The sequence below is a fragment of the Podarcis erhardii genome, assembly GCF_964252035.2.
Source record: "Podarcis erhardii genome assembly, chromosome: 18".
Classification (NCBI taxonomy): Eukaryota; Metazoa; Chordata; class Lepidosauria; order Squamata; family Lacertidae; genus Podarcis; species Podarcis erhardii.
Genome location: NC_138516.1, coordinates 9,097,311 through 9,125,127, shown reverse-complemented (window position 1 = coordinate 9,125,127; position 27,817 = coordinate 9,097,311). Strand labels below are relative to the sequence as shown.

The 27,817-nt window shown below is 48.8% G+C and overlaps 1 protein-coding gene across 1 annotated transcript; it reads right to left on the bottom strand.

Moving 5' to 3' along the window:
• Positions 1-1,722: 1,722 nt before the first annotated feature.
• FSTL3 (follistatin like 3) lies at positions 1,723-20,782 on the bottom strand. Its single transcript, XM_081846434.1, has 5 exons — positions 20,309-20,782; positions 10,101-10,286; positions 6,334-6,549; positions 3,891-4,118; positions 1,723-2,521 (listed from the first exon to the last, which is right to left on the bottom strand). The coding sequence occupies exons 1-5, from the start codon at positions 20,367-20,369 to the stop codon at positions 2,469-2,471; spliced, it is 744 nt and encodes a 247-aa protein (XP_081702560.1). The 5' UTR covers positions 20,370-20,782; the 3' UTR covers positions 1,723-2,468.
• Between the last annotated feature and the right edge of the window lie 7,035 nt (positions 20,783-27,817).

Genomic DNA, 27,817 nt, shown 5'->3' with positions numbered 1-27,817 from the left:
GCATATCTGAGATTACATTTATACAGCCGCCCAAATACCGGGTGCTCTGCAAAGCCACCGGCGATCTTAACATGCCCAGCGGCCCACTTGTCATCCCGTGCCCTTAAACACCTAAGAAACCCTCTCACGGAAAAACTTTGAAACGTTGTCTCTCAAGACAGACGGATGCCAAGAACAAAATAGCTGCATTTCTATAAACAGTCAGTGCCTTCTCATTTTTAAAAAAACCTTTGGAACTCCCTACCTCTTGATGTCATCCTTTGCAGTGTTCTTTTTGGCACCCATTAACATTTTTTTTTTTTTTGAGAAGCCTGCCCGCATGTTTACAAAGCTGATGAGAGTTTCTGTTTTTAGTCTCTTATTGCAACTTTTTTTGATTGTTGCTGCTGATGTTTCAAATTGATGGTTTTATTGTTTCCTTGACGTTTTCCTTGTTTGCAATCAAGCCTGTGTGTAAGTTTTATGATACAAATAAACGGGCCCAAAACTGGAAATCACAGTCGTATCGTTTCCAGCAAATGGATTAGACCAGGGGTCAGCAAACTTTTTCAGCGGGGAGCCGGTCCAGCGTCCCTCAGACCTTGTGGGGAGCCAGACTTTATTGGGGGGGGGGATGAACAAATAGCTATGCCCCACAAATAACCCAGAGATGCATTTTAAATAAAAGCACACATTCTACTCATATAAAAACACGCTGATTACCGGATTTATCTATCTATCTTTCTTTTCCTTCCTTCCTTCCTTCCTTTTCTATCTTATCTTATCTTATCTTATCTTATCTTATCTTATCTTATCTTATCTTATCTTATCTTATCTTATCTTATCTTATCTTATCTTATCTTATCTTTCTCTGCTTCCTTCTTTCCTTTTCTTACCTTCCTTCCTTCCTCTTTCTTTCTTTCTTTCTTTCTTTCTTTCTTTCTTTCTTTCTTTCTTTCTTTCTTTTCTTTCCTTCTTTCCCTCCTTCTTTCCCTCCCTCCCTCCCTCCCTCCCTCCCTCCCTCCCTCCTTTCCTTCTTTTCTTACTTTCCTTTCTTTCTTCCTTCCTTCTTACTTACTTAACCTTCCTACTTTCCTTCCTTCCTTCCTTCCTTCCTTCCTTCCTTCCTTCCTTCCTTCTTTTCCTTTTTCCTTCCTTCCTTCCTTTTCTTTCTCTCCTTCTTTCCTTCCTCTCTCTCTCTCCTTCCTTCCTTCCTTCCTTCTTCACCCACACCCCAAATTACAGGGGAGTGGATCAGATGGGGCCTAAGGGCTCTAGCCAACGCTAGCTTCTCCTCAGAGTAATCCTACTGAAGCTAATGGCTAGGACTCACTCAGCTCCATCCATATCAATGTCTCTGGAGCCGAATTTAGCTGGATACATTCCTAAAACAGTGAGCCAGCCTGCTTTCCTGCCAGCCTAAACTTTGGAACTACCTGCCACTGGATATCTGGCAGGCGTCCTCAGAGTCCTCTTTTTGGCACCTGTCAAAAAAAAGCACGTTTTTGTTTAGACATGCTTGTCCAACTTATAAATACGTTTAGAAAGTTGCTATGGGTTTTAATCTGTCGTTCGCCTGCTGCTATTTTTAGAGGAAAGGCTGGTTATAAATGAGATTGTGTTGCAAACCACCTGGTGATCTTCGGAGGAAGGACCGTGGATAAATTTAATTTCAACCCATCATTAATAAACACCATCATCATAATCCGACAGGTAAAAGAAGCATGTAAAAAGATCGGGACACAAAGGTATTTTTTGTTCTTGTTTTTATAGAAAATAGGCTTTTTAAAAAAATGTAGAAAGAGAACAAGAAACAACATCTTTTTTAAAAACAACAACACAACAACATCCAGCTTATGAGGCACTCAGTGTGACCATAGTGGTGAATTTAAATTAGAGAGAGATATGTAAGTATATATATATTTAAAGTCTAAAAATTGGTAATTTGTCTGGGTGAGTTCCCGCCCCAAAGTGTGCTTGATCGCTGTGATGTCACGGAATGTTTGTGGGAAGAGTCAGCGACGGGATGTTAACAAACGGCGCAGCTTCGGGAGTTGGGGCAGGGCCTGAATTTTCAGCACAGAGAAAAACCTCCCGCAGGATTTTAGGGCAGGAATAGGGTGTCGCCGAGAGGCAAGCAGAGAGCAGAGAACCCCATACTGATCTGAGCTAAGCTGCTAGACCTCAAGAACTGCAGTCCCGGCTTCCCCCTCGCTCTCACAATGTGGAGTAGATCTCCCTCCGCACTATTGGAGGAGAATTCTGCAGAGTGGGGGGTGCCCAAAAGAAGGAGGAGGAGGAAAAACTGGGGCAGATATGCTTAGGTTACATCAGCCAAGATCTCTATCTATCTATCTGTCTATATATATATATAAATAAGGCTGTCGTCGTCTTTTGGTCTTAATAAATATCAGATATATACGGTCTGTACACTGTTAACAGATAATGCCCCAGGTGTGTCGGGAGTCGGATAGATCACAAACGCAGGTTCAGACGTAGTTTTCCTCGGCTTCATCTGTGTCCAGCGGGTATCGGTTCGGGGCTAAGGGAGAAATCAAAGCAGGAGAGGGCAAAATTCAGGATTTGCACAGAACGGCACCGTCAGCGTCTCCGCCCGCAAAGAACTTACAATCTGGAGGCATATTTCCCTCAACACCCAACAGAATTATGGGAACTCTAGTTTGCCCATCCGACAGCTACAATTCCCAGATGGGGGGAAATGCTTATGGCGGTCCAAAGGATAACAGAGCATAAGACAGCTTGGTGACCCTAACCCTTAGGGACTCCGGATCTGTGTAGGTTTACTCCTGAGTTTTTTGTTTCTCCCAAAGATATCCCACAAAGAGGGCCAGATTTAGGTCTGATGAGGCCCTCAGCCAGGCATAAGCAAACTCCGGCCCTCCAGATGTTTGGGACTACAGTTCCCATCATCCCTGACCACCGGTCCTGTTACCTTTGAAGGTGACCTGGAAACTACAACTAATCCAAAATGCGGCAGCTAGACTGGTGACTGGGAGCAGCCGCCGAGACCATATAACCTACACTGGCTCCCAGTACGTTTCCGAGCACAATTCAAAGTGTTGGTGCTGACCTTTAAAGCCTTAAACAGCCTCGGTCCTGTATCCCTGAAGGAGCATCTCCACCCCCATCGTTCTGCCCGGACACCGGGGTCCATCTCCGAGGGCCTTCTGGCAGTTCCCTCGCAGCGAGAAGCCAAGTTACAGGGAACGAGGCAGTGGGCCTTCTCGGTGGTGGCACCCACCCTGTGGAATGCCCTCCCACCAGATGTCAAAGAGAAAAATAACTACCCAACTTTTAGAAGACATCTGAAGGCAGCCCTGTTTAGGGAAACTTTTAATGTTTAATAGGTTATTGTATTTTAGTGTTTTGTGGGAAACCCAGCCAGATGGGCGAGGTATAAATAATAAATTACAGTGTTGCCCCGCAAGACGAACGCCTCGCAAGACGGAAAACCCGCTAGACGAAAGGGTTTTCCGTTTTGGAGGCGCTTCGCAAAACGAATTTCCCTATGGGCTTGCTTCGCAAGACGAAAATGTCTTGCGAGTTCCTGCGGGTTTTTCCCCTCCCCCCCCTTTTCCTAAGCCCTAAGCCTCTTATCAGCTGATCCGCTAAAAGCCGCTAAACCGCTAATAGCGCTAATCCGCTAAGCTGTCAATGGGCTTGCTTCGCAAGACGAAAAAACTGCTATACGAAGAGCCTCACGGAACGGATTAATTTCGTCTTGCGAGGCACCACTGTATTATTATATTATTATTATTATTATTATTATCATCATCATCATCATCCTGCAGGGGAAACCCCTAACTCGCCGAGGTGTGAGACCCTAGGCACACTGGGGCTGGAGTCCTGCCAAACAGAGTCTCGGGGCCTGACCCCAGGGGACAACCTACCTGTGCAACTTCCATAATGTCGGACGCCGATCGATCTCCCCAGGAAGCAAGTGGCTCTTCGGAGGTGGCAGGTGGAGGGGTACGTGACGTTGTTGTTCCCGCAGATCGCGTGGTCAATGTCGGTGGGGTCCGGGCAAGGGGCGGCCCGGCACATGACGCAGTGGGCACTGGCCGTCTGGTCCACGACACACGTGTGGGTCCCAGGACACACGACAGTGGAGCACGATTCTGCACAAGGGGACACACACACATATCAGAGAAATAATAATAATGATTTATTATTTATACACCGCCCATCTGGCTGGGCTTCCCCAGCCACTCTGGGCGACTTCCAACAAAACACTAAAATACAATAACCTATTAAACATTAAAAGCTTCCCTAAACAAAGCTGCCTTCAGATTTCTTCTAAAAGTTAGTTATTTTTCCCTTTGACATCTGGTGGGAGGGCGTTCCCCAGGGCGGGTGCCACCACTGAGAAGGCCCTCTGCCTGGTTCCCTGTAAATTGGCTTCTCGCAGGGAGGGAACCGCCAGAAGACCCTTGGAGCTGGACCTCCGTGTCCGGGCTGGACAATGGGGGTGGAGACGCTCCTTCAGGTATACTGGGCTGAGGCCATTTGGGGCTTTCAAGGTCAGCACCAACACTTTGAATTGTGCTCGGAAACATACTGGGAGCCAATGTAGGTCTTTCAGGACCGGTGTTATGTGGTCTCGGCGGCTGCTCCCAGTCCCCAGTCTGGCTGCCGCATTCTGGATTAATTGTAGTTTCCGTTCACCTTCAAAGGTAGCCCCACGTAGAGGGCATTGCAGTAGTCCAAGGATCAAGATCAGCTAGAACTTTGGGCGAGCTGTCGCCGCTTTCTGTCATGAAATTCTACTCAATACAGCAGTACCTTGGTTCTCAAACTTAATCCGTTCCGGAAGTCTGTTCCGAAACCAAAGCGTTCCAAAACCAAGGAGCGTTGCTTTCCCATAGAAAGGAATGCAGAACGGATTAATCCATCCCAGGCTTTTAAACGAACGCCGCAAACCCGGAAGTGAGTGTTCCGGTTTGAGGACGTTTTTCAGAAGCCAAACATCCGACTTGCCTTCCGATTGAACGCTGGAAGCTCCCGCAGCCGACCGTAAGCCGTGCCTCAGTTTTCGAACATTTTCAGACATCGAACGGACTCCCAGAATGGATTACATTTGAGAACCAAGGTACGACTGTGTTGGCGCAAGTAACAACAACAACAATAATAATAATTTATTATTTGTACCCCGCCCATCTGGCTGGGTTTCCCCAGCCACTCTGGGCGGCTTCCAACAAAGATGAAAAGTACACTAAAATGTCACACATTAAAAACTTCCCTGAACAGGGCTGCCTTCAGATGTCTTCTGAATGTCAGGTAGTTGTTTATCGCTTTGACATCTGATGGGAGGGCGTTCCACAGGGTGGGTGCCACTACCAAGAAGGCCCTCTGCCTGGTTCCCTGTAGCTTGGCCTCTCACAATGAGGGAACCGCCAAAAGGCCCTCGGTGCTGGACCTCAGCATCCGGGATGGACGATGGGGGTGGAGACGCTCCTTCAGGCTGTTTAAGGCTTTCAAGGTCAGCACCAACACTTTGAATTGTGCTCGGAAACGCACTGGGAGCCAATGTAGGTCTTTCAAGACTGGTGTTATATGGTCTCGGGGGCCGCTCCCAGTCACCAGTCTAGCTGCCACGTTCTGGATTAGTTGTAGTTTCCGGGTCACCTTCAAAGGTAGCCCCACGTAGAGCACATTGCAGTAGTCCAAGCGGGAGACAACCAGAGCATGCACCACTCTGGAGAGACAGTCCGCAGGCAGATAGGGTCTCAGCCTACGTACCAGATGGAGCTGGTAAACAGCCGCCCTGGACACAGAATTGACCTGTGCCTCCATGGACAGCTGTGAGTCCAAAATGACTCCCAGGCTGCACACCTGGTCCTTCAGGGGCACAGTAACCCCATTCAGGACCAGGGAGTCCCCCACACCCGCCCACCTCCTGTCCCCCAAAAACAGTCCTTCTGTCTTGTCAGGATTCAACCTCAATCTGTTAGCCGCCATCCATCCTCCAACCGCCTCCAGACACTCACACAGGACCTTCACTGGTTCTGATTTAAAAGAGAGGTAGAGCTGGGTTTCATCCGCATACTGATGAACACCCAGCCCAAACCTCCTGATGATCTCTCCCAGTGGCTGCATGTAAATGTTGAAAAGCATGGGGGAGAGGACAGAACCCTGAGGCACCCCACAAGTGAGAGCCCAGGGGTCTGAACACTCATCCCCCAACACCACGCAAGCCACGTTTTGTCCGATAACCTGCCGGACCATTTGCGGTTGGGTTTAACAAACCATAGTTTCTAGAGCGCTTGTGTTTTATGTTAGTCAAACTTTGGTAAATGCCCGTGGTGGGAGTTTGAAGCGGGGAGACCAGCTTACTTTTGCACCGGCCTTGATACATGACTTCCAGGTCGGGTTGTCCTCTGCATTTTGCCGTCAGAAGCTCGCATTCGTCTCGGTAGGTGAAGCCATCGGATCCACACACCTGAAGTTTCCGGGAGAGGTTGGTGCAATCTGGGGCGCAGCTACAGTGTGGGCGTCCATATTTCATTTTGCAGACTTTTCCCGGACCGCAGTCCACCCCTTCGCAGCTCTCTGAGGAAGGAGGAATTGAGAGGTGGTTATTATTATTATTATTATTCATCCGAAGCACGGCAGAGCAGTTAAATTAAAATCTGCAGAAAGCAGAAGGAAACGGAGAGAAGCAAAATCGTACCCTCCAACATTTCTCCAATGACAATAGGGGCGTCCCGTTCCATCATGATAATTTTACTATTTATATCCCACACAACTTACTGGGCCGCCCCAGCCACTCTGGGTAGCTTCCAACATATATAAAAAATGTAAAAAAAATTAAACATTTTTAAAAATACCTTCCCTATACAGGATTGCCTTCAGGCGGCTCGGGGGTCGGATAACTCCATCCCCTCCAACGTTTCCCCCCTGAAAATAGGGACATTCTATTCCATCCCCTCCAATGTTTCTTTGATGAAAATAGGGATGTCCTATTCCATCCCCTCCAACGTTTCTCCCCTGAAAATAGGGACGTCCTATTCCATCCCCTCCAACGTTTCTCCCCTGAAAATAGGGACGTCCTATTCCATCCCCTCCAACGTTTCCCCCCTGAAAATAGAGATGTCCTATTCCATCCCCTCCAACGTTTCTCCCGTGAAAATAGGGACGTCCTATTCCATCCCCTCCAACGTTTCTCCCCTGAAAATAGGGACGTCCTATTCCATCCCCTCCAACGTTTCCCCCCTGAAAATAGGGACATCCTATTCCATCCCCTCCAATGTTTCTCCCCTGAAAATAGGGACGTCCTATTCCATCCCCTCCAGCGTTTCTCCCCTGGAAATAGAGACGTCCTATTCCGTCCCCTCCAAAGTTTCTCCCGTGAAAATAGGGACGTCCTAAGGAAAAGCAGGATGTTCCGGGGTGACCGGGACAGCTTCTCTGAATCGGGGACTGTCCGTGGAAAATAGGGACACTTAGAGGGTCTGGTATTTAAGCAGAGGTCAGATGTCCATGAGCCTGGGATTTTCCCGTTGTGATTCCTGCATTGCATTAGTTTGATGACCCAAGGATTCCCTAAAATTCCACGCTTCTCTTAAAAACGACTCAAGATTGCAGTCCTCATGACACCCCTGGGACAGGTTGGAGGGTCTGCAAAACTGGGGTTCGCAACGAGGTGCCCAAAAACTTGGGTTTTGCAGGAGAGGGGAGTTTTTCCCCCAAGACTTTCCACGGAGAGCTTTTTCTCGCACAATAGATGCCCCTGTTCCTTCGCCGGCTTCCGTGACATGAAAACAACAAATCAGAGAGAGGGAAGGATCTGTCTGGGGGAGGCAGCCGGGATGGGGGGAGCCCCTTGTGTCTGTGGGGAAGGAGGGAGAGTCTCAGGAGACAGACGGGTGCATTATGTTGGAGGGTCACCCCAGGGCAAAATTAAAAGTCTGGCGGAGATGGGAGAGGGGCGAGACGCACAGTTCCCCCCCTTTGAGACGTGGGTGGGCTCTCTCTGGCTGTCTGGGAAAATGTCACACACCCCCCAAGGCAAGTCTGGGGGTGGGAAAAAGCAGCGCCCGTTTTCCCGGCAGCGTCCTGCCCCACAGGACTCAAAGAACCAAATCTAGGGTTGCCGTATTTCAAACAGTGAAAATCCGGACACAAAAGTTATTGAGATTGGTTTGTTTTTTTTCAGGGTGGGGTTTTCCCCCCTCCTGACAGCTCAGAGCAGGAGCTTCTTAATCTAAGGGTCACGGGTTCGAGTGCTGCGGCAGGCAAAAGATTCCTGCATATTTCAAACAGTGAAAATCTGCTGAGCTTTTTTGGGCCAATTCCAGGGGGCAGGGAATAGTTTTTGAACTATTGTTAAGCAACACCTGAGATTCTTAAAGCCTAAATCTAAAGTTGCCCGATTTATTTCATAGTGGTTATCCCGTCTTTTACTTTAATTTAGTCTTTTATATCCTGTATGTTCGTTTGGATTATCAACGTATTTTGTACCATTTCATAATTTTTCCTGTTTTAATTTATGCCAGTGAAGGCTAGTTACGAAGTACGATTTAAGGAAGATCACCAAAAGCGACACTGGGTTGACACGGCTTCCGATATTCCGGATATATGTCCAGGAATTCCGGACGTCGCCCTCCCCAAATCTGCCCCAACTTTTTGTTTCTGGCTCTGGGGGGTTAGAGTAGATGATCCCTAGGGAACCCGTCTACAAAAAGCAGTTTAAGGAAAGTACCATATTTTTTGCTCTATAAGACTCACTTTTCCCCTCCTAAAAAGTAAGGGGAAATGTCTGTGCGTCTTATGGAGCGAATGCAGGCTGCGCAGCTATCCCAGAAGCCAGAAGAGCAAGAGGGATTGCTGCTTTCACTGCGCAGCGATCCCTCTTGCTGTTCTGGCTTCTGAGATTCAGAATATTTTTTTTCTTGTTTTCCTCCTCCAAAAACTAGGTGCGTCTGGTGCGACTTATAGAGCGAAAAATACGGTATTCTCCACCTGCAGCTCCTTCTGCCTGGAGAGCCTGTTTCAGAACGAGGGGCACGTTCTCTTCTTTTTTGGGGGCCACATACGTAACTCTCCCTAAAACACAACAGCTTGAATGGGTGCGATCTCTGAGCCAGGGAACTGATGGGAGAATGTTGCTGTCCCGATATGTCTCCTTGCATTCGTGGTGGCTGCAATCGAGGCTGATAAATTGGGGCGAACGCAGTACTGCCCAACCGGACTTAGGTAGAAACTACGCATATATAGACAGAGACATGAGTGGCGCTGTGGGTTAATCCACAGAGCCTAGGACTTGCCGATCAGAAGGTCGGCGGTTCGAATCCCCGCAATGACGGGGTGAGCTCCCGTTGCTCGGTCCCTGCTCCTGCCAACCTGGCAGTTCATAAGCACGTCTAAGTGCAAGTAGATCACTAGGTACCACTCTGGCGGGAAGGCGAACGGCGTTTCCGTGCGCTGCTCTGGTTTGCCAGAAGCGGCTTAGTCCTTCTGGCCACATGACCTGGAAGCTGTACGCCGGCTCCCTCGGCCAATAAAGCGAGATGAGCGCCGCAACCCCAGAGTCGGCCACAACTGGACCTGATGGTCAGGGGTCCCTTTACCTTTACCTTATGCATACACACACACATACCGTGAAGATGCTTTTTTAAAAAACAACACCACACATTTCAAAATATATAAATTGAATTGGCATTAGCTCGCCACCGCCACCTAGTGTCAGATTAGTACAATGCGCTTAAAACACACTTAAAAACGACCGCTGCAAAACAGATAAAAAGATTAGCAGGATTTTAAGAGCAAATGGATAATACGGAGAGTTATAATATGTGGATTATGAAATAATATGCAGTCAAAGATGGGAAGAAAAAATCTCAATAGACGGTTGGTTATGCAGCTGGCCTTGTCGTAATTTTTCTGTTTTGTAAAACCAAATGAAAATGATTCCAAAAATGAAACTAAAAGACAGTTGAAACGTTTTGTTTGCGGCTGTAGTCTGCCCTCTGCCGAAGAGGGCCACCTGCCTGCCTTTTTTCCCTATGCTCTGGCGCCACCTACTGCTGGCTCCCAGCTTCCACGGCGCCTTCATAGTGGTGGCCCCTTGCAATTCTTTTTTTTAAAAAAAGCCCCTCTACCTTTGCAAGGGTGACAGGTCACGAGCCCCAGGATCCGGAGGAGGCTGATCTTGTTGTCCGGGTGCGAGGCATTTGACCAGGCCATGTCTGTGCTCCCGTTGGCGCAACATTCCTCCCAGCTCACGCCGGTCCGGACGATCATGGTGCATTTCGCCTCGCGCCCTTGCTGCAGCCAGCAGATACCGCCTGTTTGGGAAAAAGGGACCGTTAGAACGGAATATCGGCTCTTAAGAGATCGGTTAGCTCGCGGAACTCACCGCCACATGACTGGCCAGCTTACGTGGCTTAGACCAGCACCCTGTCCTCACAGCAGCCGAATACCCATTAAAACAACCTAGGAGTTCAGATAGACTGTTCCTGGGCCTGGAGGTTTCATAAGAACATCGGAAGAGACTGCTGTTACAGGCCCATCTATTCCAGGAGCCTGTCCGGACCAACTCTTTATGTTTATATCTATTATTATCAGTGCTTTTTTTTAGGGGGGGGGGACCCAGGGGTACACATGCCCCTAAAGATTTTGTGAATCTTTGCACTTTTGTCCATTTACTGTATTTATTCCCCCCCCCCAATTTGAACTATAAAATGGTGGTTTTCTTGAGTCAAAATGAGAGTACCCCTAAACATTTTTTTAAGAAAAGAAGCACTGACTATTATTATTATTATTATTATTATTAATAATATACCACCCTATACCCAACGGTCTCAGGGCGGTTCACAGAGTAAAATCAAGATATAAAACCACAAAATACCTAATAAAAATAAAAACCACAACCCAATAGCCTGCCCCCAGAACTGGGGAAAAAAAACCCACATTTTAAAAGGGCATAGGAGATCTAGAGCAAAGGTAGACTGTGCTAGGCTACAGAAGTTCTACTTTCGCGGCCTTGACTATTGGGAGACTTTGCATAAGGGCGTTTTGTGGTTTCCCAGCAATCGGCAGGATTCGCCCATCTGTGCCTATTACAGTGGTGCCTCGCAAGACGAAATTAATCCGTTCCGTGAGGCTCTTCGTCTAGCGGTTTTTTCGTCTTGCGAAGCAAGCCCATTGACAGCTTAGCGGATCAGCGCTATTAGCGGTTTAGCGGCTTTTAGCGGATCAGCTGTTAAGCGGCTTAGCAGCTTAGGAAAGGGGGGGAGGGAAAAAACCCCACAGGAACTCGCAAGACATTTTCGTCTTGCGAAGCAAGCCCATAGGGAAATTCGTTTTGCGAAGCGCCTCCAAAACGGAAAACCCTTTCGTCTAGCGGGTTTTCCGTCTTGCGAGGCGTTCGTCTTGCGGGGCACCACTGTATTCCAAGTTTTCTGTGGAGCTTCCATTCCCAGGAGCACTCTATCACCAAATACCCTAAGTGCTTAGGGTTCCTATTTTGCATGGAAAACACCTCCAATATCTCCAGGCAGGGAATACTGCCGTATTCAATACAATTACAAGACCTAGGTGGATCAGTGCCGCTTCCTGCGGTCCTTTTTAAAACCAGCTTTTTATTTCACGGCAATGAGGACCGGAAACTTGGTTAGGCGTTTAGGGTTGGAAGAGCTAGCCGGGAAGCGAAATCTAAGCGCATTTCTGCACAGAAAAAATGATAATAATAATAAAAAGAATTACTGGCTATTCGTAGATATACTTTGACGCTAGCAAAAAAAATAAGCTGATATGATATAAAACATGGGTAGGAAAACTTAAGGCCTGGGGGCCAAATCCGGCCCAATCGCCTTCTCCATCCAGCCCGTGGATGGTCTGGGAATCAGCGTGTTTTTATATGAGTGTCCCTTTATTTAAAATGCATCTCTGGGTTATTTGTGGGGCATAGGAATTCATTCATTCCCCCCCAAAATATAGTCCGGCCCCCCGCAAGGTTTGAGGGACAGTGGACCGGCCCCCTGCTGGAAAAGTTTGCTGATCCCCGATATAAAACAATAAATTTTGGGTATGCGACAACAGGTTGCAATTCTCGTCTGGCAGTTGTCAAGTGCAGAGCATTAGACTCTGAATCTCAGGGTCTTGTGTTCGAATCCTGACTTCGGAGGACATTGCAGGGGGTGGATGACCCTGCATGGACCTCGCTCGCCGCAGGCCTTCAAAACAAGCTGGCGAGGGCTGACCCCCTCATTCTTGCCCCCCACCCACAACAAGCCTGATCTCTTCCTCACCCCCCCCAAACCCCCTGGACAGACAAACTGTGCTTTGTTTGGCTCTTGGAGTGAAACATCAGGCCTGAGCGTGTGAGGTCTGTCTGGGACTTCTGATTTGCCTCCCCCCCCCCATTGCTCATGGCATCCTCAAACCTAACCCCCCCCCCGAAAAAAAGTACTACCCAAGACTGCCGGCGGCAAAGCAGCCAGCCAGCTGGCAGCCGATTCAAAAGGCTGTTTGTTCCTTAATCTGGTGAACGAATCGTTCATTTTTTTGGAGAGCAAAGCCCCCGGGGCCATTCCTGTCTGGGGTGCCCCAGATGCTCCCACGTTTCAGGAGGGAGAGGGTGGGGGGGAATCTTTCCATTCCCACCCCCAAGGCTCCTCAGTTCAGGAGGGGTGCCCTTTTTCAGTGTTATAAGAAAAAACCGCTCCTTTTTCCCTTATGGGGTATCCAAGAATCATAGAATCCTAGAGTTGGAAGAGACCACAAGGGCCATCGAGTCCAACCCCCTGCCAAGCAGGAAACACCATCAGAGCACTCCTGACATATGGTTGTCAAGCCTCTGCTTAAAGACCTCCAAAGAAGGAGACTCCACCACACTCCTTGGCAGCAAACTCCACTGTCGAACAGCTCTTACTGTCAGGAAGTTCTTCCTAATGTTTAGGTGGAATCTTCTTTCTTGTAGTTTGGATCCATTGCTCCGTGTCCGCTTCTCTGGAGCAGCAAAAAACAACCTTTCTCCCTCCAAGAGCCTGTACAGAGTCCTTATGTAGGTTCCGTTGCAGGAATTTATGTATAGGTTTTTTTGGGGGGGTTGCCCCTCCAGCAGATATCATGCACATCCTGCCCACTACCAAAACCAGCACAATCACTTTTGTGACTTTTGCGATTTGTCCCCACAAAATAGTTGGTCGCAGTTTCTTCCTGTCTGTTCAAAGGGCCTTTGCTGCACGATACCAAATGTCAGAATTCACTGATAAATGAATAAATGTATCTATGTTTTGGCTCACTGGAAAAACTTAAAAATTCATCTAGACAGGTGAGCTCAGCTCCTCAGCAGCCCCTCTGCCTGAGTGATAATCCCTGGCATCCTGATACCTGAGTGCCAGACAGGTAGCCGTTCCAGAAATAACAAACCCAGATGGAGACAAAAGGGTGTGATGAACTTGGCTGGTAAACAGGTTAATGTAAATATATTTTTTGTTCCACTTGATGGGTGTTTGGTGGAGGGCAAGAGGAACCATGGGGCAGGGTCCAGGATGCTCAGATTACGGCCACCAGACCTCCCCTTTCATGATGTATGAGTGATGTAGTTGGGGGGCTGTAACATGGGGATTAGCAGCTAATAAAAGTTTGGGGGCTCTTTTGTTCGGGGCTTCCATCTTGTTCCACCTGGTGGCAGGTGGGAGTCCTGTCGCAACAGTCTTCAATAAAGACCAAGCCTACCGGCTGCTGTTTTGCTCTGGTATTCCTAGCTGGTGTCCTTGTTTTTTGTCCAAGGGAGCCCTCAGATTTCTCCGTTAACAGTTCCCTATCAGTAGGAGAAAATAACAGGCCAATGTTATAAGAAAAAACTGCTCCTTTTTCCCTTATGGGGTATCCAAGAGCCCATATAGAGTCCTTAAGTAGGTTCTCCATCGGTCAGAGAAAATAACAGAGGCCAACCAGAAAATATTGAGAAGCAAAGCAGCTAGTAAGCCTGATCTTTCTTAATCTGTTGCAACAGGGTCTCCTGCTCATCCCACGCAGGGAGGGGGGAGAGGAACCCAGAACATTGGTGTGCAAGCTCTTATATAGACCTTCGAAATTGCCTCCCCTGTAGCTCAAGGTAAAAGGTAAAGGGACCCCTGACCATTAGGTCCAGTCGTGACCGACTCTGGGGTTGCGGCGCTCATCTCGCTTTACTGGCCGAGGGAGCCGGCGTACAGCTTCCGGGTCATGTGGCCAGCAGGACTGAGCTGCTTCTGGCGAACCAGAGCAGCGCACGGAAACGCCATTTACCTTCCTGCCAGAGCGGTACCTATTTATCTACTTGCACTCTGACGTGCTTTCGAACGGCTAGGTTGGCAGGAGCAGGGACCGAACAATGGGAGCTCACCCTGTCACGGGGATTCGAACCGCCGACCTTCTGATCGGCAAGGCTCTGTGGTTTAACCCACAGTGCCACCCACTCAAGACCACCCCCCAAACATCATACATACATCACAGAAAAAAGGTGGTCCCCAGCAGAAATTAGAGTGTGTTGCTTCACTCCTGTCTGCCAGGAGACCTGATCATGCCTTATCAATCGCCTTTTCTGGGTAGCCTAACCATTCCTTGGAGATAACACTTTGTTCCTGAATCTCTTAGGCATATTGATAACTTTGCTCAGCTTAACAGATATTTGCCAGGCTGTATTTGCAAAGGGAGGTGTAAGCCCCTACAGTCCAAAGACCATTGGAAAGCTTTCCCCATTTCCTTCCTCCTTGCAGAGAAATATTTGAGGTCAATTTGGGAGTGTCAAAACGGCTTCAGGATTCCTCACCTGTACTATTGCAGAACGTGGTTTGTGTACTTATGTATGTGTTTGCCTTGTACCTTTATGAACATTTATTTTATACATATATATATGACCTTAATGTTGTTTAGTCATTTAGTCGTGTCTGCCTCTTTGTGACCCCCTGGACCAGAGCACGCCAGGCCCTCCTGTCTTCCACTGCCTCCCGCAGTTTGGTCAAACTCATGCTGGTAGCTTCGAGAACACTGTCCCACCATCTCGCCCTCTGCCGTCCCCTTCTCCTTGTGCCCTCCATCTTTCCCAACATCAGGGTCTTTTCCAGGGAGTCTTCTCTTCTCATGAGGTGACCAAAGACTTGGAGCCTCAGCTTCAGGATCTGTCCTTCCAGTGAGCACTCAGGGCTGATTTCCTTCAGAATGGAGAGGTTTGATCTTCTTGCAGTCCAGGGGACTCTCAAGAGTCTCCTCCAGCACCAGAATTTTAAAGCATCCATTCTTCGGCGATCAGCCTTCTTTATGGTCCAGCTTTCACTTCCATACATCACGACTGGGAAAACCAGAGCTTTGACTATACGGACCTTTGTTGGCAAGGTGATGTCTCTACTTTTTAAGATATAAGACCTTAGAATTCCTATAACAATCAGCAGCGAGGCCACCTTCCCGAACCTTTTTAATTGGAGAGCTGCTTAATTTTGAGGTCAATTTGGGAGAGTCAAAACGGCTTCAGGTTTGCTCTTCTGTACTATTGCAGACACAGGGACGCGGGTGGCGCTGTGGGTTAAACCACAGAGCCTAGGACTTGCCAATCAGAAGGTCGGTGATTCGAATCCCTGCAATGACGGGGTGAGCTCCCATTGCTCAGTCCCTGCTCCTGCCAACCTGGCAGTTCGAAAGCACATTAAAGTGCAAGTAGATCAATAGGTACCGCTCCGGCGGGAAGGTAAATGGCGTTTCTGTGCGCTGCTTTGGTTCGCCAGAAGCGGCTTCGTCCTGCTGGCCACGTGACCCAGAAGCTGTACGCCGGCTCCCTCGGCCAATAAAGCGAGATGAGCGCCGCAACCCCAGAGTTGGCCACGACTTGACCTAATGGTCAGGGGTCCCTTTACCTTTACTATTGCAGACATGTGGTTTATAGACTTATGCATGTGTTTGCCTTGTACGCTTATGAACATTTATTTTATATATATATAAGACCTTAGAATTCCTATTAGCAGCGAGGCCGACCGTCCTCATTGTTCTGCAGATGGCAGAACAGGCCTGGCTGGGTCTTGGCAGATTCACAGAATCAAAGATTTGGGGCTTTTACACCCAAGGGTCATCCAGCCCAACCCTCTGCAACGATGCGCCCTCCTCCAAGCGTCCCAGTTGTCCCGGGACAGTCCTGGAATTACAGGCATTGTTGGGCTAGCTAGATGACCCCCAGGGGCACATTCCAACTCTACAATTCTGTTGTTTTATGACTCCTTTAAATCTCAAGCAACTGCAGGGCTGTGCCGTGGAGAAAGGCAGCAAGAGAAGTGATAGTGCCACTGTATTCTGCTCTGGTCAGACCTCACCTGGAGTACTGTGTCCAGTTCTGGGCACCACAGTTCAAGAAGGACACTGACAAACTGGAACGTGTCCAGAGGAGGGCAACCAAAATGGTCAAAGGCCTGGAAACGATGCCTTATGAGGAACGGCTAAGGGAGCTGGGCATGTTTAGCCTGGCGAAGAGGAGGTTAAGGGGTGATATGATAGCCAGGTTCAAATATATAAAAGGATGTCACATAGAGGAGGGAGAAAGGTTGTTTTCTGCTGCTCCAGAGAAGCGGACACGGAGCAATGGTTCCAAACTACAAGAAAGAAGATTCCACCTAAACATTAGGAAGAACTTCCTGACAGTAAGAGCTGTTGGACAGTGGAATTTGCTGCCAAGGAGTGTGGTGGAGTCTCCTTCTTTGGAGGTCTTGAAGCAGAGGCTTGACACCCATATGTCAGGAGTGCTCTGGTGGTGTTTCCTGATTGGCAGGGGGTTGGACTCAATGGCCCTTGGGGTCTCTTCCAACTCTAGGATTCTATGATTCTAAGCTTGTTTCCTCCTGCTCTGGAGGGCAGGACTCGAACCCGTGGCTCCACGTTACGAGGAGGGAGCTTCTGACTCAACGTCAACATTGCTTTCTGATAGATAGCAAGAGCTGTTTGATGGTGAAATGGACTCCCTTGGGAGGTGGTGGTGGAAGGTTTTTTTGCAGAGATTATTATTATTATTATTATTATTATTATTATTATTATTATTATTACCTGCCCATCTGACTGGGTTGCCGTCCGCCACGGAGAGGGGTTTCTTAGGTGTTTAAGGCCACAGGATGAAAAGTGAGCCTCTGGGCATGTTAAGATAGCCGGTGGCTTTGCAGCGCACCCAGTATTTGGGCGGCTGTATAACCGCAATCGCCTCCCTGCGCCTAACCCCCCTCAAAAAAACCCTGCCATCCCCCTCCAACATGGGTAGCTCAGTGGGCAGAGCCAATCTCAGGGTTGTGGGTTCGAGTTGCACACGGGGCAGAAAAAAATTCCTGCATTGCAAGGGTCCAACCCTTTCAATTCTACGATTCTGCGATAGGATTTGACCCGGATCGAATGAGGCTGCATTTTCATATTTTAATGTTTCAATATTTTAATGTTGTATTTTAATCTTGTTTTTAAGTTGTATTCATTCAACTTGTTTTTATTATTGCTTGTTAGCTGCCCTGAGCCCGGCCTTGGCTGGGGAGGGCGGGGTATAAATAAGAAATTATTATTATTATTATTATTATTATTATTATTATCCGCATTGGGGACTTCTATTTCCCCAGTTCTAGCTCCCTTTAATTCAGGAAAGGGGCAATAGCAAAATGTGCTAGCAATTCAACCGAATGACAGAGGGCCTTCTCGGTGGTGGCCCCCGCCCTGTGGAATGCCCTCCCACCAGATGTCAAAGAGAAAAAGAACTACCAGACTTTTAGAAGACACCTGAAGGCAGCCCTGTTTAGGGAAGCTTTTAATGTTTAATAGATTATTGTGTTCTGTTGGAAGCCGCCCAGAGTGGCTGGGGAAACCCAGCCAGATGGGCGGGGTATAAATAATAAATAAATTATTGTTGTTGTTGTTGTTGTTGTTGTTATAGCAAGGATAGGAAGCCCTCTCTTGGCCGCAGGAAACTCTCAACCCCAAAGAGAGCTTTGAAACTCTAGACGTTTTGCTGGGGGTGGAGGGAATAAAATAAAATTAGGTATTTGGCCTGCAGGGCTGTCTGTCTGCCTGTCTGACTTGGCCCCCGCTTCCCATCAAAGAGGGACGTCTTGTGCAATTACACCTGAAGAAGAGAGGTAAAGCCCTGTTGAAAGATTAATTTTCCCACTTCAAAGGAAGCGTCTCCTTTTTCAAAAACCCCACCTGGTTCGGGAGCTCGGATTCCAGTCTCGCCGTGCGAGGGTCCCCCCCTCCCCAAACACCAAGGGAGGCATGTTTTCGCGTAAAACATCCCATAATTTGCAAACGGGGAAATCGGGGCGCAGATTCAACTGCTCAGAACCCTCCGGTCCATCGTCGGCAACCCTAAATTCCAGGACTTTGGGCTCCTTCATTTAATTAATTTATTCGATTTGCATATCTCAGGGCAGTTTTTTGCAACAGCAAAAATACAGGAGGCTCCTAATCTCAGGTTTGTGGCTTCGAGCCCCACATTGGGCAAAAGATTTCTGCATTGCAGAGGGTCAGGCTGGATTACCTTTGGGTTCCCTTCCAACTCTCTATGAAAATACGGCTTTTCAAACAGCGGCAGCGGGGTACTGTCGCTGGCTACTACTTTTGCTGGCTAGCACGTTGCATATCTTTGTGTTTTTATATCGTAAGCCGCCTTGCGGTCCTCGGATGAAGGGCAGTGTAAAAATTTAATATATACATAATTTTTAGAAAATAACATAATATTTTTTCCTCCGCAATGCAATCACAGCCCAAGCATTCCTGACCCCCCCCAAAGGAGCCCCCCAAAACCCGCTTTTGCATTAAGTTTCTGCAACTCTTGAATGCAACAAAAACAAAAAACATTTGCTTTGCCAACTCTACAACACATCCATTTTGGTAAGAGGCGGCCAGAACCGTACGCAGTGTTCCAAGTGCGGTCGCAGAACCACAGAGTTGGAGTCATCTAGTCCTCCCATGCAACGCTGAAATATACAGCTGTGTCGTGCATGGAATTCGAACCCGCAACCTTGGCATTATCGCACCATAGATTTTGCCGTCAATTATCTCGACGGAGAAAATTCACGCCAAAGGCACCACAAACGCAGCTAGTTTCCTGGACCGTCTTTGTCAAGGGTTCAGATCTGTCTGGCGTGTAAAATAATAATAATAATAATAATAATAATAATAATAATAGAGAGATGCTTTAATGCTCATGCGCAGAAACCCACACGCATGATCACTAAGGCACTATGGCACACCATCAAAGATAGCTGAGGGCTACGCATTTGCAGCACAAATGTGTGCAAACCCTAACGGTCTCTTCCGATTCTATTGCTCCTTTTCCAAATTTCCCAGCTGTATCGCTTTAGATAAAACCTTCGGAACTCCCTGCCACTTGAGACCAGGAAGGTGCATTTGCCACACTCTTTCTGCCCCCCGCTGAACACATTTTCTGTTTAGACGAGCCAACCCAGATGTTTATTTCAGCTTTTCGAAAGTCTTAAATCACTGCCATTTGTTTTTCTTATTGATAATTTATTGATTTTTTTTTTTACAATCAAGAACTCGGGGTGGGCATCATTAAAAACCACGCTTTAATTCCTAACCCCCTCTTGCTTTTAAAACAATTTTAAATGGATGGAGGGCATATTTTATCCTCTCCTTTTCAAACCCTCTTAACAGTAACCATACCAGAACTAAAATAAGTTTAACTCCCCCCCGCCCCCGCAACTAAAAATATATCCCTTGACTTATCACCTTAAAAATTATCACAGTCTCCTTTTGCAATCCCCTAAAAGCTGGTAATTGATTAATTTTATGTGTTTTTGATATTGTAATTTTAGGGAAGCTTTTAATGTTTGATGCATTACCGTATTTTAATATTTTGTTGGAAGCCGCCCAGAGTGGCTGGGGAAGCCCAGCCAGATGGGCAGGGTATAAATAATAATAATAATAATAATAATAATAATAATAATAATAATAATAATAATAAATAGCACAGTATTATACTACTACTTCTTCTTCTACTACTACTACTACTAATAATAATAATAATTCGGCCCACCCACATCCATTCTAGGGAGTCAGAACTGGGTTGGGACTGACTCCCGAAAGTTTTAAAACTAGTTCAGGGATCCTGCTTCAATCCCGCACTCTGCACACGCTCAGACGCCCTCTTTCCCATCCCATCCGACGTTCTAAGCATCGGGGGGGGGTCTTGGGGAACACCCGCGTTCCCTTGTCCCCGGGGAGGCCTGGGAAACCACTCCACCTCGGGGTTTCCTTGGGCTCCTAAAACCTGGAACCTGGAAGGAAAAGGAGGTTGGGGTGTTGCTTAAAGCCCGGCACCCCATTTCCCCAAAAATGCGCTTACCTGAGAAGGAGCCCCCGCCGGCAGCGCAGAGCGCGCTCAACAGCAGAAGGCAGAATTTCATGGCGAGGCGCAAAAATCCACAGGGGGAAAGGAAAATTAGGAACCTCCAGGAAACTTCAGATTCTTGTGCCTCCCAAGCAGGAGCGAAGTCTCAGCAAAGAGCAGGCACCTAGCTTGGGAATAATCCGGGGTCCTCTTTGGCACTGCCTTCCCGGGAGGGTGTTTCTCCCCCTTTTAAAAGCACCCCCCTGCCGTCTCCTCTCCCCGCGTCTCTCTCTCTCTCTGTGAAGTGTGTGAGGGTGTCTGTAACAGTCTGAATCATAGCTCCACGGGAGGCGGTGTCGAGGGCAGCCAGTAACGTGTCTGGGGAGTGTATTGCGCCCCAGGCCAGCCTGAATGCGGCCAAATCCGGATCGTTAAGAGAAGCATCAATAACGCGCCCTCCCGGGTCGTGGCGCACGCCTGTGCGCTCTCGTTGCGCGCGGTGGGAGCGAGAGGCGGCGCAGCTGGCGACGCGCGGCGCTCCTCTTCCCCCTCCCTCCTAAACTTCTGGATTGGGAAGATTAGCATCCTTCACCCCCACCGCCCACCTCCTCAGTCCCAAATTTTTCCTTCCTGGAAATGCTTCTCCAAACTCGTCGTCCCCCGCGCGCCGCAGAGAATCCTCTCTCTTTCTGTTCCCCTCTCCCTTTCCAAACGTCTGATGTCTGGGGTTTGGGGAACGCACCAGAAAACCGCCACCTCCCATTTGTTTTTGAAACCTTTCCAGCGTGGCGACTCGTGGTGGTTTTGCAATCCGGAAGCTTGGACGGAGTGGGAGGCATGGTTCTAAAACACTTTCCACCAACCCAGCTCCTTCCAGAGACTTCCAGGAACTGTAGTTTCGTGGTGATGGGAGTTGTAGCTCTGCACGTGGGGCGAACCACCACAGTCCGCTTTGTGCTTTGAACGGAACGGTGTAAGCGCAGGCTCCGTTTAGGGCAGCCATGTCCAAAGTCCGTTTTGCGGGCCCGCTGGTCAACTTATTTTGGTCCCTGTGGTCGTATATGTCTTGGGGTAAAATCCTAAAAAAAAAAGCTCAGCAACTTTGGTTGGCCCTCATGCATGTTCACTTCATCAAATCTGGCCCTGGTTTGGGCACCCCTGGTTTAGGGGATCTGTGGCATTGGATAATTTGCAAACTGACCCCTTCCCCAAATGTTGTTTTTGTTGTTTAGTCGTGTCCGCCTCTTCGTGACCCCCTGGACCAGAGCACGCCAGGCCCTCCTGTCTTCCACTGCCTCCCGCAGTTTGGTCAAACTCATGCTGGTAGCTTCGAGAACACTGTCCCACCATCTCGTCCTCTGTCGTCCCCTTCTCCTTGCGCCCTCCATCTTTCCCAACATCAGGGTCTTTTCCAGGGAGTCTTCTCTTCTCATGAGGTGGCCAAAAGTCTTGGAGCCTCAACTTCAAGAAAATGTACTTTTCCCCAAATGTACTTTTCCCCAAATGTACTTCTCCCCAAATGTACTTCTCCCCAAATGTACTTTGGCTTTGCTCCCTGATTTTGCCTTGACACAAATATCCAGTCTCCCCCCTGTCTATTTGCATGCTTAAAGGTAAAGGGTCCCCTGACCATTAGGTCCAGTCGTGGCCGACTCTGGGGTTGCGGCGCTCATCTCGCTTTATTGGCGGAGGGAGCCGGCGTACAGCTTCCGGGTCATGTGGCCAGCAGGACTAAGCCGCTTCTGGCCAACCAGAGCAGCGCACGGGAACGCCGTTTACCTTCCCACCGGAGTGGTACCTATTTACCTACTTGCACTTTGACGTGCTTTCGAACTGCTAGGTTGGCAGGAGCAGGGACTAAGCAACGGGCGCTTACCCTGTCATTGTGGGGATTCAAACCGCCGACCTTCTGATCGGCAAGTCCTAGGCTCTGTGGTTTAACCCACAGCGCCACCTGCGTCCCTTCATTTGCATGCTTAGAAGCCAACTAAAGGGCAAAAAAAAAAGTGGGGACCCAAATAGGATGGGTCAGAGTTCTCTGCAATGGGGCTGCAACATCAGCATATTCAACTAGACTCAGATCCAGATCATAGAAGTATAGAATTGTAGAATTGAAAGGGACCCTCATGGGAGTCCGTTCCACTGCCGAACAGCTCTGTCAGCAAGTTCTTCCTGCTGTTTTGTTGGAAGCACCTTTCCTGCAACTTGAAGTCATGGGTTCGAGTCCTACCCTCCAGGCCATGTTTCCACAGAGACCTGGCTGCCCGCCCTGTGCCACATTTAGCAGCTATCTTCCTATGCCCTGCTTCCCGTTCTGCCACCGACAGAGAGATATGGCTGGCACTGGTTGGCATGAGAACAGGGACTTTTCAGCGATGGCCCCGTCCCAATTGGGAAACTCCCCAAAGGAGGATTTGATTGGTCCCTGCTCTGTGCCAGCATTAAAGTGAAGACATTTCTGCCCTGCAAACCTGTTTGTGCATTTCAAACCTTGCTCATTTGTGAACTTGCATTTCCATCAGGTCAACTGGTTGCATTTATATCCCTCCTTCCTCCCCCTCTCAAGGAGCTCCAGATGTCTTGCATAGTTCCCTCCCTCCGCATTTAATCCCACAACCCTGCAAGGCTGGTCAGACTGAGAGGCAGGGACTGGGCCCCCAAAGCTGCACCCAGTGAGCTTCACGGACGCTGAGTGGGGATTCGAACTCTGGTCTCTCACAGGTCCACTGCCATACATCACACAAGCTCTTTTACTAACTCGCTCTACATGGGGCTGCCCTTGAGACTGACCCAGAAACTCCAGCGGGTGCAGAATGCCACAGCGAGACTCCTTACGGGGTCTTCGCTGCGAGATCACATTCACCCGGTGCTATACCAGCTGCACTGGCTCCCGGTGGAGTACAGGATCAGGTTTAAGGTGCTGGTTTTAACCTTCAAAGCCCTATACGGCCTAGGACCCTTGTACCAACGGGACTGCCTCTCCTGGTATGTCCCATGGAGGACCTTACTGTCTTCAAACAAAAACATCCTGAAGGTCCCAGGCCACAGAGAGGTTAGGCTGGCCTCAACTAGAGCCAGGGCTTTTTCAGCTGTGGCCCCAATCTGGTGGAACGCTCTGTCACAAGAGACTAGGGCCCTGCGGGACTTGACATTTTTCTGCAGGGCCTGCAGGACAGAGCTGTTCTGCCAGGCCTTTGGTCGGGGTTCAGTCTGATTCCCTCTTCCCTTTCCTAAGAACTTGCATGAAAGTGGCCTCCCAATTTTTCTCACAGGCCCATATAAAGTTCCAGTTACAGATAGGTAGCCGTGTTGGTCTGCCATAGTCAAAACAAAACAAATTCCTTCCAGTAGCACCTTAAAGACCAACTAAGTCAGTTCTTGGTATGAGCTTTCGTGTGCATGCACACTTCTTCAGATACACGTGTATCTGAAGAAGTGTGCATGCACACGAAAGCTCATACCAAGAACTGACTTAGTAGGCCCATATAAGTTCAGCACAAACAGTTGTGCCTGGTGAGCATTTAAGGTCCCTAACCCTAATCTGCAGGTTGCCATCTGATTGGATTTTATTCTGATCCTGATCTGATTTGAGGATGTATTTTAATTGATTGTCTGATTTTATGTTAATGTGTTATACATTTGATGTTAGCCGCTCTGAGCCCGGCTTTGGCTGGGGAGGGCGGGATATAAATAAAATTTATTATAATATTATTATTATGGCCTTTTTAGCGGTTGTGCAAATTTCAGGCTGAGCGGCTTTAAAGCAGTTGACCGAACTTGCAGACTTCGCGCGGGTTGTATGGTTGTAGAAGTTGTTGTTGTTGTTTTGGAAACACGTTGTGCAGTTGCTTTTTGTTCCGTTGCAGAACTGGATCAGGGGCCCAGCACCCTGGCCAAATAGCCCTAAGAACCTTGGAGTGCAGATAGACTGCAACTGTACCTGGAGGTTCCGTAAGAGCAAGGGGGAAAACCCCGGCTTGCAGGATGAGGCCTAAGCATTCCCACCCCGTCTAGCATCCTCATCTCAGGGTGTCCCTTACGAGAAACCCGCAGGCAGGATCCGAGCGCAAGAATCCGGAAAACCAAGGCCAACGGGTGCATTCTTCCTAACCCTCTGCATTAGGTCATTTCCACATCCCGCTTTCCCAAGAAAGCTTCGGTGCCAGATGTTTCGAAAGCAGCCAAGCCTTTTGGAGACAGAGGGAGGGGATTTGCAGATGCAATAAAAGATAGCTTGCCTTTGCCGCGTGAGTGTGTGTCTCATCAAATCCTCGAGTTCAGACCAAACTCTGGGAGGGCGTTTTGTTATGTCTGCCTGCAGGCAGGAGTTTCCAGTGAAATGCAAAATTCCACACCCTCCCAAACACACAGCAGCAGCAGCAGCAGCAGAGAGAGAAACCGCAGCCGATTAAATTTCTGCTATGGCTAAGTTGGACCGAAATCCCCCCTGACCCAGTTTCCCTCCCCTTTGAAAACAAGGCCCATTCCCTCCCGATTTTGACGAATCTTTCAAGGGAGCAGACTGGGTGCTGACTCTGCGGGAATAGTAAGAGTCCTTTAGCGTATGGTGTTGTTGTTTTTTGAAGCTGAGTAGTTGAGGCTCCAAAGACACCACCTTGCCAACAAAGGTCCGTATAGTTAAAGCCATGGTTTTCCCAGTACAGTGGTAGCTCGGGTTAAGTACTTACTTCGTTCTGGAGGTACGTTCTTAACCTGAAACTGTACTTAACCTGAAGCACCACTTTAGCTAATGGGGCCTCCCGCTGCCGCCACTGCATGATTTCTGTTCTCATCCTGAAGCAAAGTTCTTCACCTGAAGCACTATTTCTGGGTTAGCGGAGTCTGTAACCTGAAACGTATGTAACCCGAGGTACTATTGGAGTGATGTATGGAAGCGAGAGCTGGACCATAAAGAAGGCTGATCGCCGAAGAATGGATGCTTTTGAATTCTGGTGCTGGAGGAGACTCTTGAGAGTCCCAAGAAGATTAAACCTCTCCATTCTGAATGAGATCAGCCCTGAGTGCTCACTGGAAGGACAGATCCTGAAGCTGAGGCTCCAAGACTTTGGCCACCTCAGGAGAAGAGAAGACTCCCTAGAAAGGACCCTGATGTTGGGAAAGATGGAGGGCACAAGGAGAAGGGGACGATGGAGGACGAGATGGTGGGACAGTGTTCTCGAAGCTACCAGCATGAGTTTGACCAAACTGCGGGAGGCAGTGGAAGACAGGAGGGCCTGGCGTGCTCTGGTCCAGGGGGTCACAGAGAGGCGGACACGACTAAACGACTCAACAACAACAACAACAACAACAACAACAACAACAGGGAGTCAGTAGTGGGGACGGCGAGGCAAAAGACCCTGGGCCCAAGCACACATGCTTATTGTATAAAGGGGCAAAGCTCTTCTCTTGCACCCTGTGAAACGTAAATGTTTTTTAAAAACTGGGCAACGGCGTGCCATCTGCCCGTGAATCCTGAGCTTCCCCCAATCTCCTTCCCGCTTTGTTTTGACTGATCAGGGGAGGCTTGGGAGTCTCAGGGTTTACCAGTTTTTAAAAAAACTCTGCGCATTTATGTTTCACAGGGTGCGGAAGAAGGGCTTTGCACCTTGCCTGGCAGAGAAACCGTGTGCCTTGCGCCCCTCCTGGGCAACGGCCGCCCGCCCGCTACTCCTGAGTCTCCCCGATCAGTCAAAACAAAGGGGGCAGGAGATCTGTACTGCCGGACCTCCCCTGTTCTACCGTGGCGGCGGCAGCGAACAGCTCCTGAAACCAGCCAGAACCAACGGCGCTACCAGGCTGGCTGAGGCTGCCGCTGCCACGTTTCCCGGGGACAGAATTGCAAATCTGGGGACATTCCGGGGACTGAATTTGTCCGGGGACGGTTTTGCAAATCCGGGGACTGTCCCTGGAAACCGGGGACGCCTGGTAACCAGTTTGCGCAGGTCCCCAAAGAAACGTGCTGCAGAATTTGAGACGGGATCTGGCAGTGGAGGGAGGAACTGGAGAACTCCCTCCCACACAGAGGGATAATAATAATAATAATAATAATAATAATAATAATAATAATAATAATGATAATTTATTTATACCCCGCCCATCTGGCTGGGCTTCCCCAGCCACTCTGGGCAGCTTCCAAAAAAATATTAAAATACTGTAATACATCAAACATTAAAAGCTTCCCTAAACAGGGCTGCCTTCAGATGTCTTCTAAAAGTCTGGTAGTTGTTTTTCTCTTGGACATCTGGTGGGAGGGCGTTCCACAGGGAGGGCGCCACCACCGAGAAGGCCCTCTGCCTGGTTCCCTGTAACTTGGCTTCTCGCAGGGAGGGAACCGCCAGAAGGCCCTCGGAGCTGGACCTCAGAATGATGGGGGTGGAGACGCTCCTTCAGATATACTAGACCGAGGCCGTTTAGGACGCCTGCCAATTTGGTGGCCTGCTGCCAACACTTTCAGGGCTTTTATCTATGACCTAGATCTCCTGATAGCTCTCAAAGCCCTTTGTCTTTCCAGACATATTGGAAGCCAAGCGCTAAATCTGTGCCAAATGGAGCCTCCAGGCCTCAGGGGCAGTCTACCTTGAAAATGCAGGCAGGTACACTGAGAGGCAGCAGAAGGAAGCAGGTCATTTTGAAAGCTTCCCACGAGGCCATCTGGCAGACAGGCCAGTCAGCCGGACTAGACTTTCGTGATCCAGGCAGGCTTTCTGTTCATCCTTAGGAGATTTGACGTCCCTTAAAATCCCCTAAAGTCCTAGCATCAAGAGATTGAAAACCCAGACCGAGAGAGAGAGAGAGAGTGGACAGGCAGAATTTTGCAGGCTATAAAAGGAGAAAAGCAGAGCGCCGCATTCCAAGAGGGTTTGCATAGGTTTTTCCTTTTCCAAAAAAATGACGCAGTTTCGCCGTCGCCGGGCGCGTCGAGTGGCGGCTTTCTCTCGGCTCGGGGATAAACAAAGACGCTCATTGGATTAAGTCTGGGGCTCCCAAGCGATGGATCTGTAAATTTAATTCCCCCCTCTCCGTTTCTAATTCTCCCACTCTGCTCTCCCCTTTCACCCCATCCGTAATAATAATAATAATATATTATTTATACCCTACCCATGTGGCTGGGTTTCCCCAGCCACTCTGGGCGGCTTCCAAAAGAATATTAAAATACAATAATTAATCAAATATTAGAAACTTCTATGCCTTCGGATGTCTTCTAAAAGTCAGGTAGTTGTTGACATCTGAAAGGAGGGCGCCACCACCAAGAAGGCCCCCTGCCTGGTTCCCTATAACCTCACTTCTCGCAGGGAGGGAACCGCCAGAAGGCCCTCGGAGCTGGACCATCAGTTTGTGACTTGGGGAAGGGGGGACGTCCACACAGAAATTTGTATGCATTTCCACTTGTGGTTCCGCCCAACATTTCCCCTCCAATGTTATTCATGCTAGCAGGAGACTTTGTGCGAATGTTTCCTTCAAAAGCACCTTCACGGATTGGATAGCGAATTTCGACAGGGGTAAATGTCAGGTTCCTCACTTATG

What these genes read in the sequence shown, in the direction of transcription:
- FSTL3 (XM_081846434.1), bottom strand. Translation starts at nt 20,369, where the DNA reads ATGAAATTCTGCCTTCTGCTGTTGAGCGCGCTCTGCGCTGCCGGCGGG. An exon ending in GACCTGTCACCCTTGCAAAG is followed by an intron (nt 6,550 to 10,100) that starts GTAGAGGGGCTT and finishes CTCCTTCCTCAG; the next exon opens with AGAGCTGCGAAGGGGTGGAC. An exon ending in GTATCAAGGCCGGTGCAAAA is followed by an intron (nt 4,119 to 6,333) that starts GTAAGCTGGTCT and finishes CCCCTTGTGCAG; the next exon opens with AATCGTGCTCCACTGTCGTG.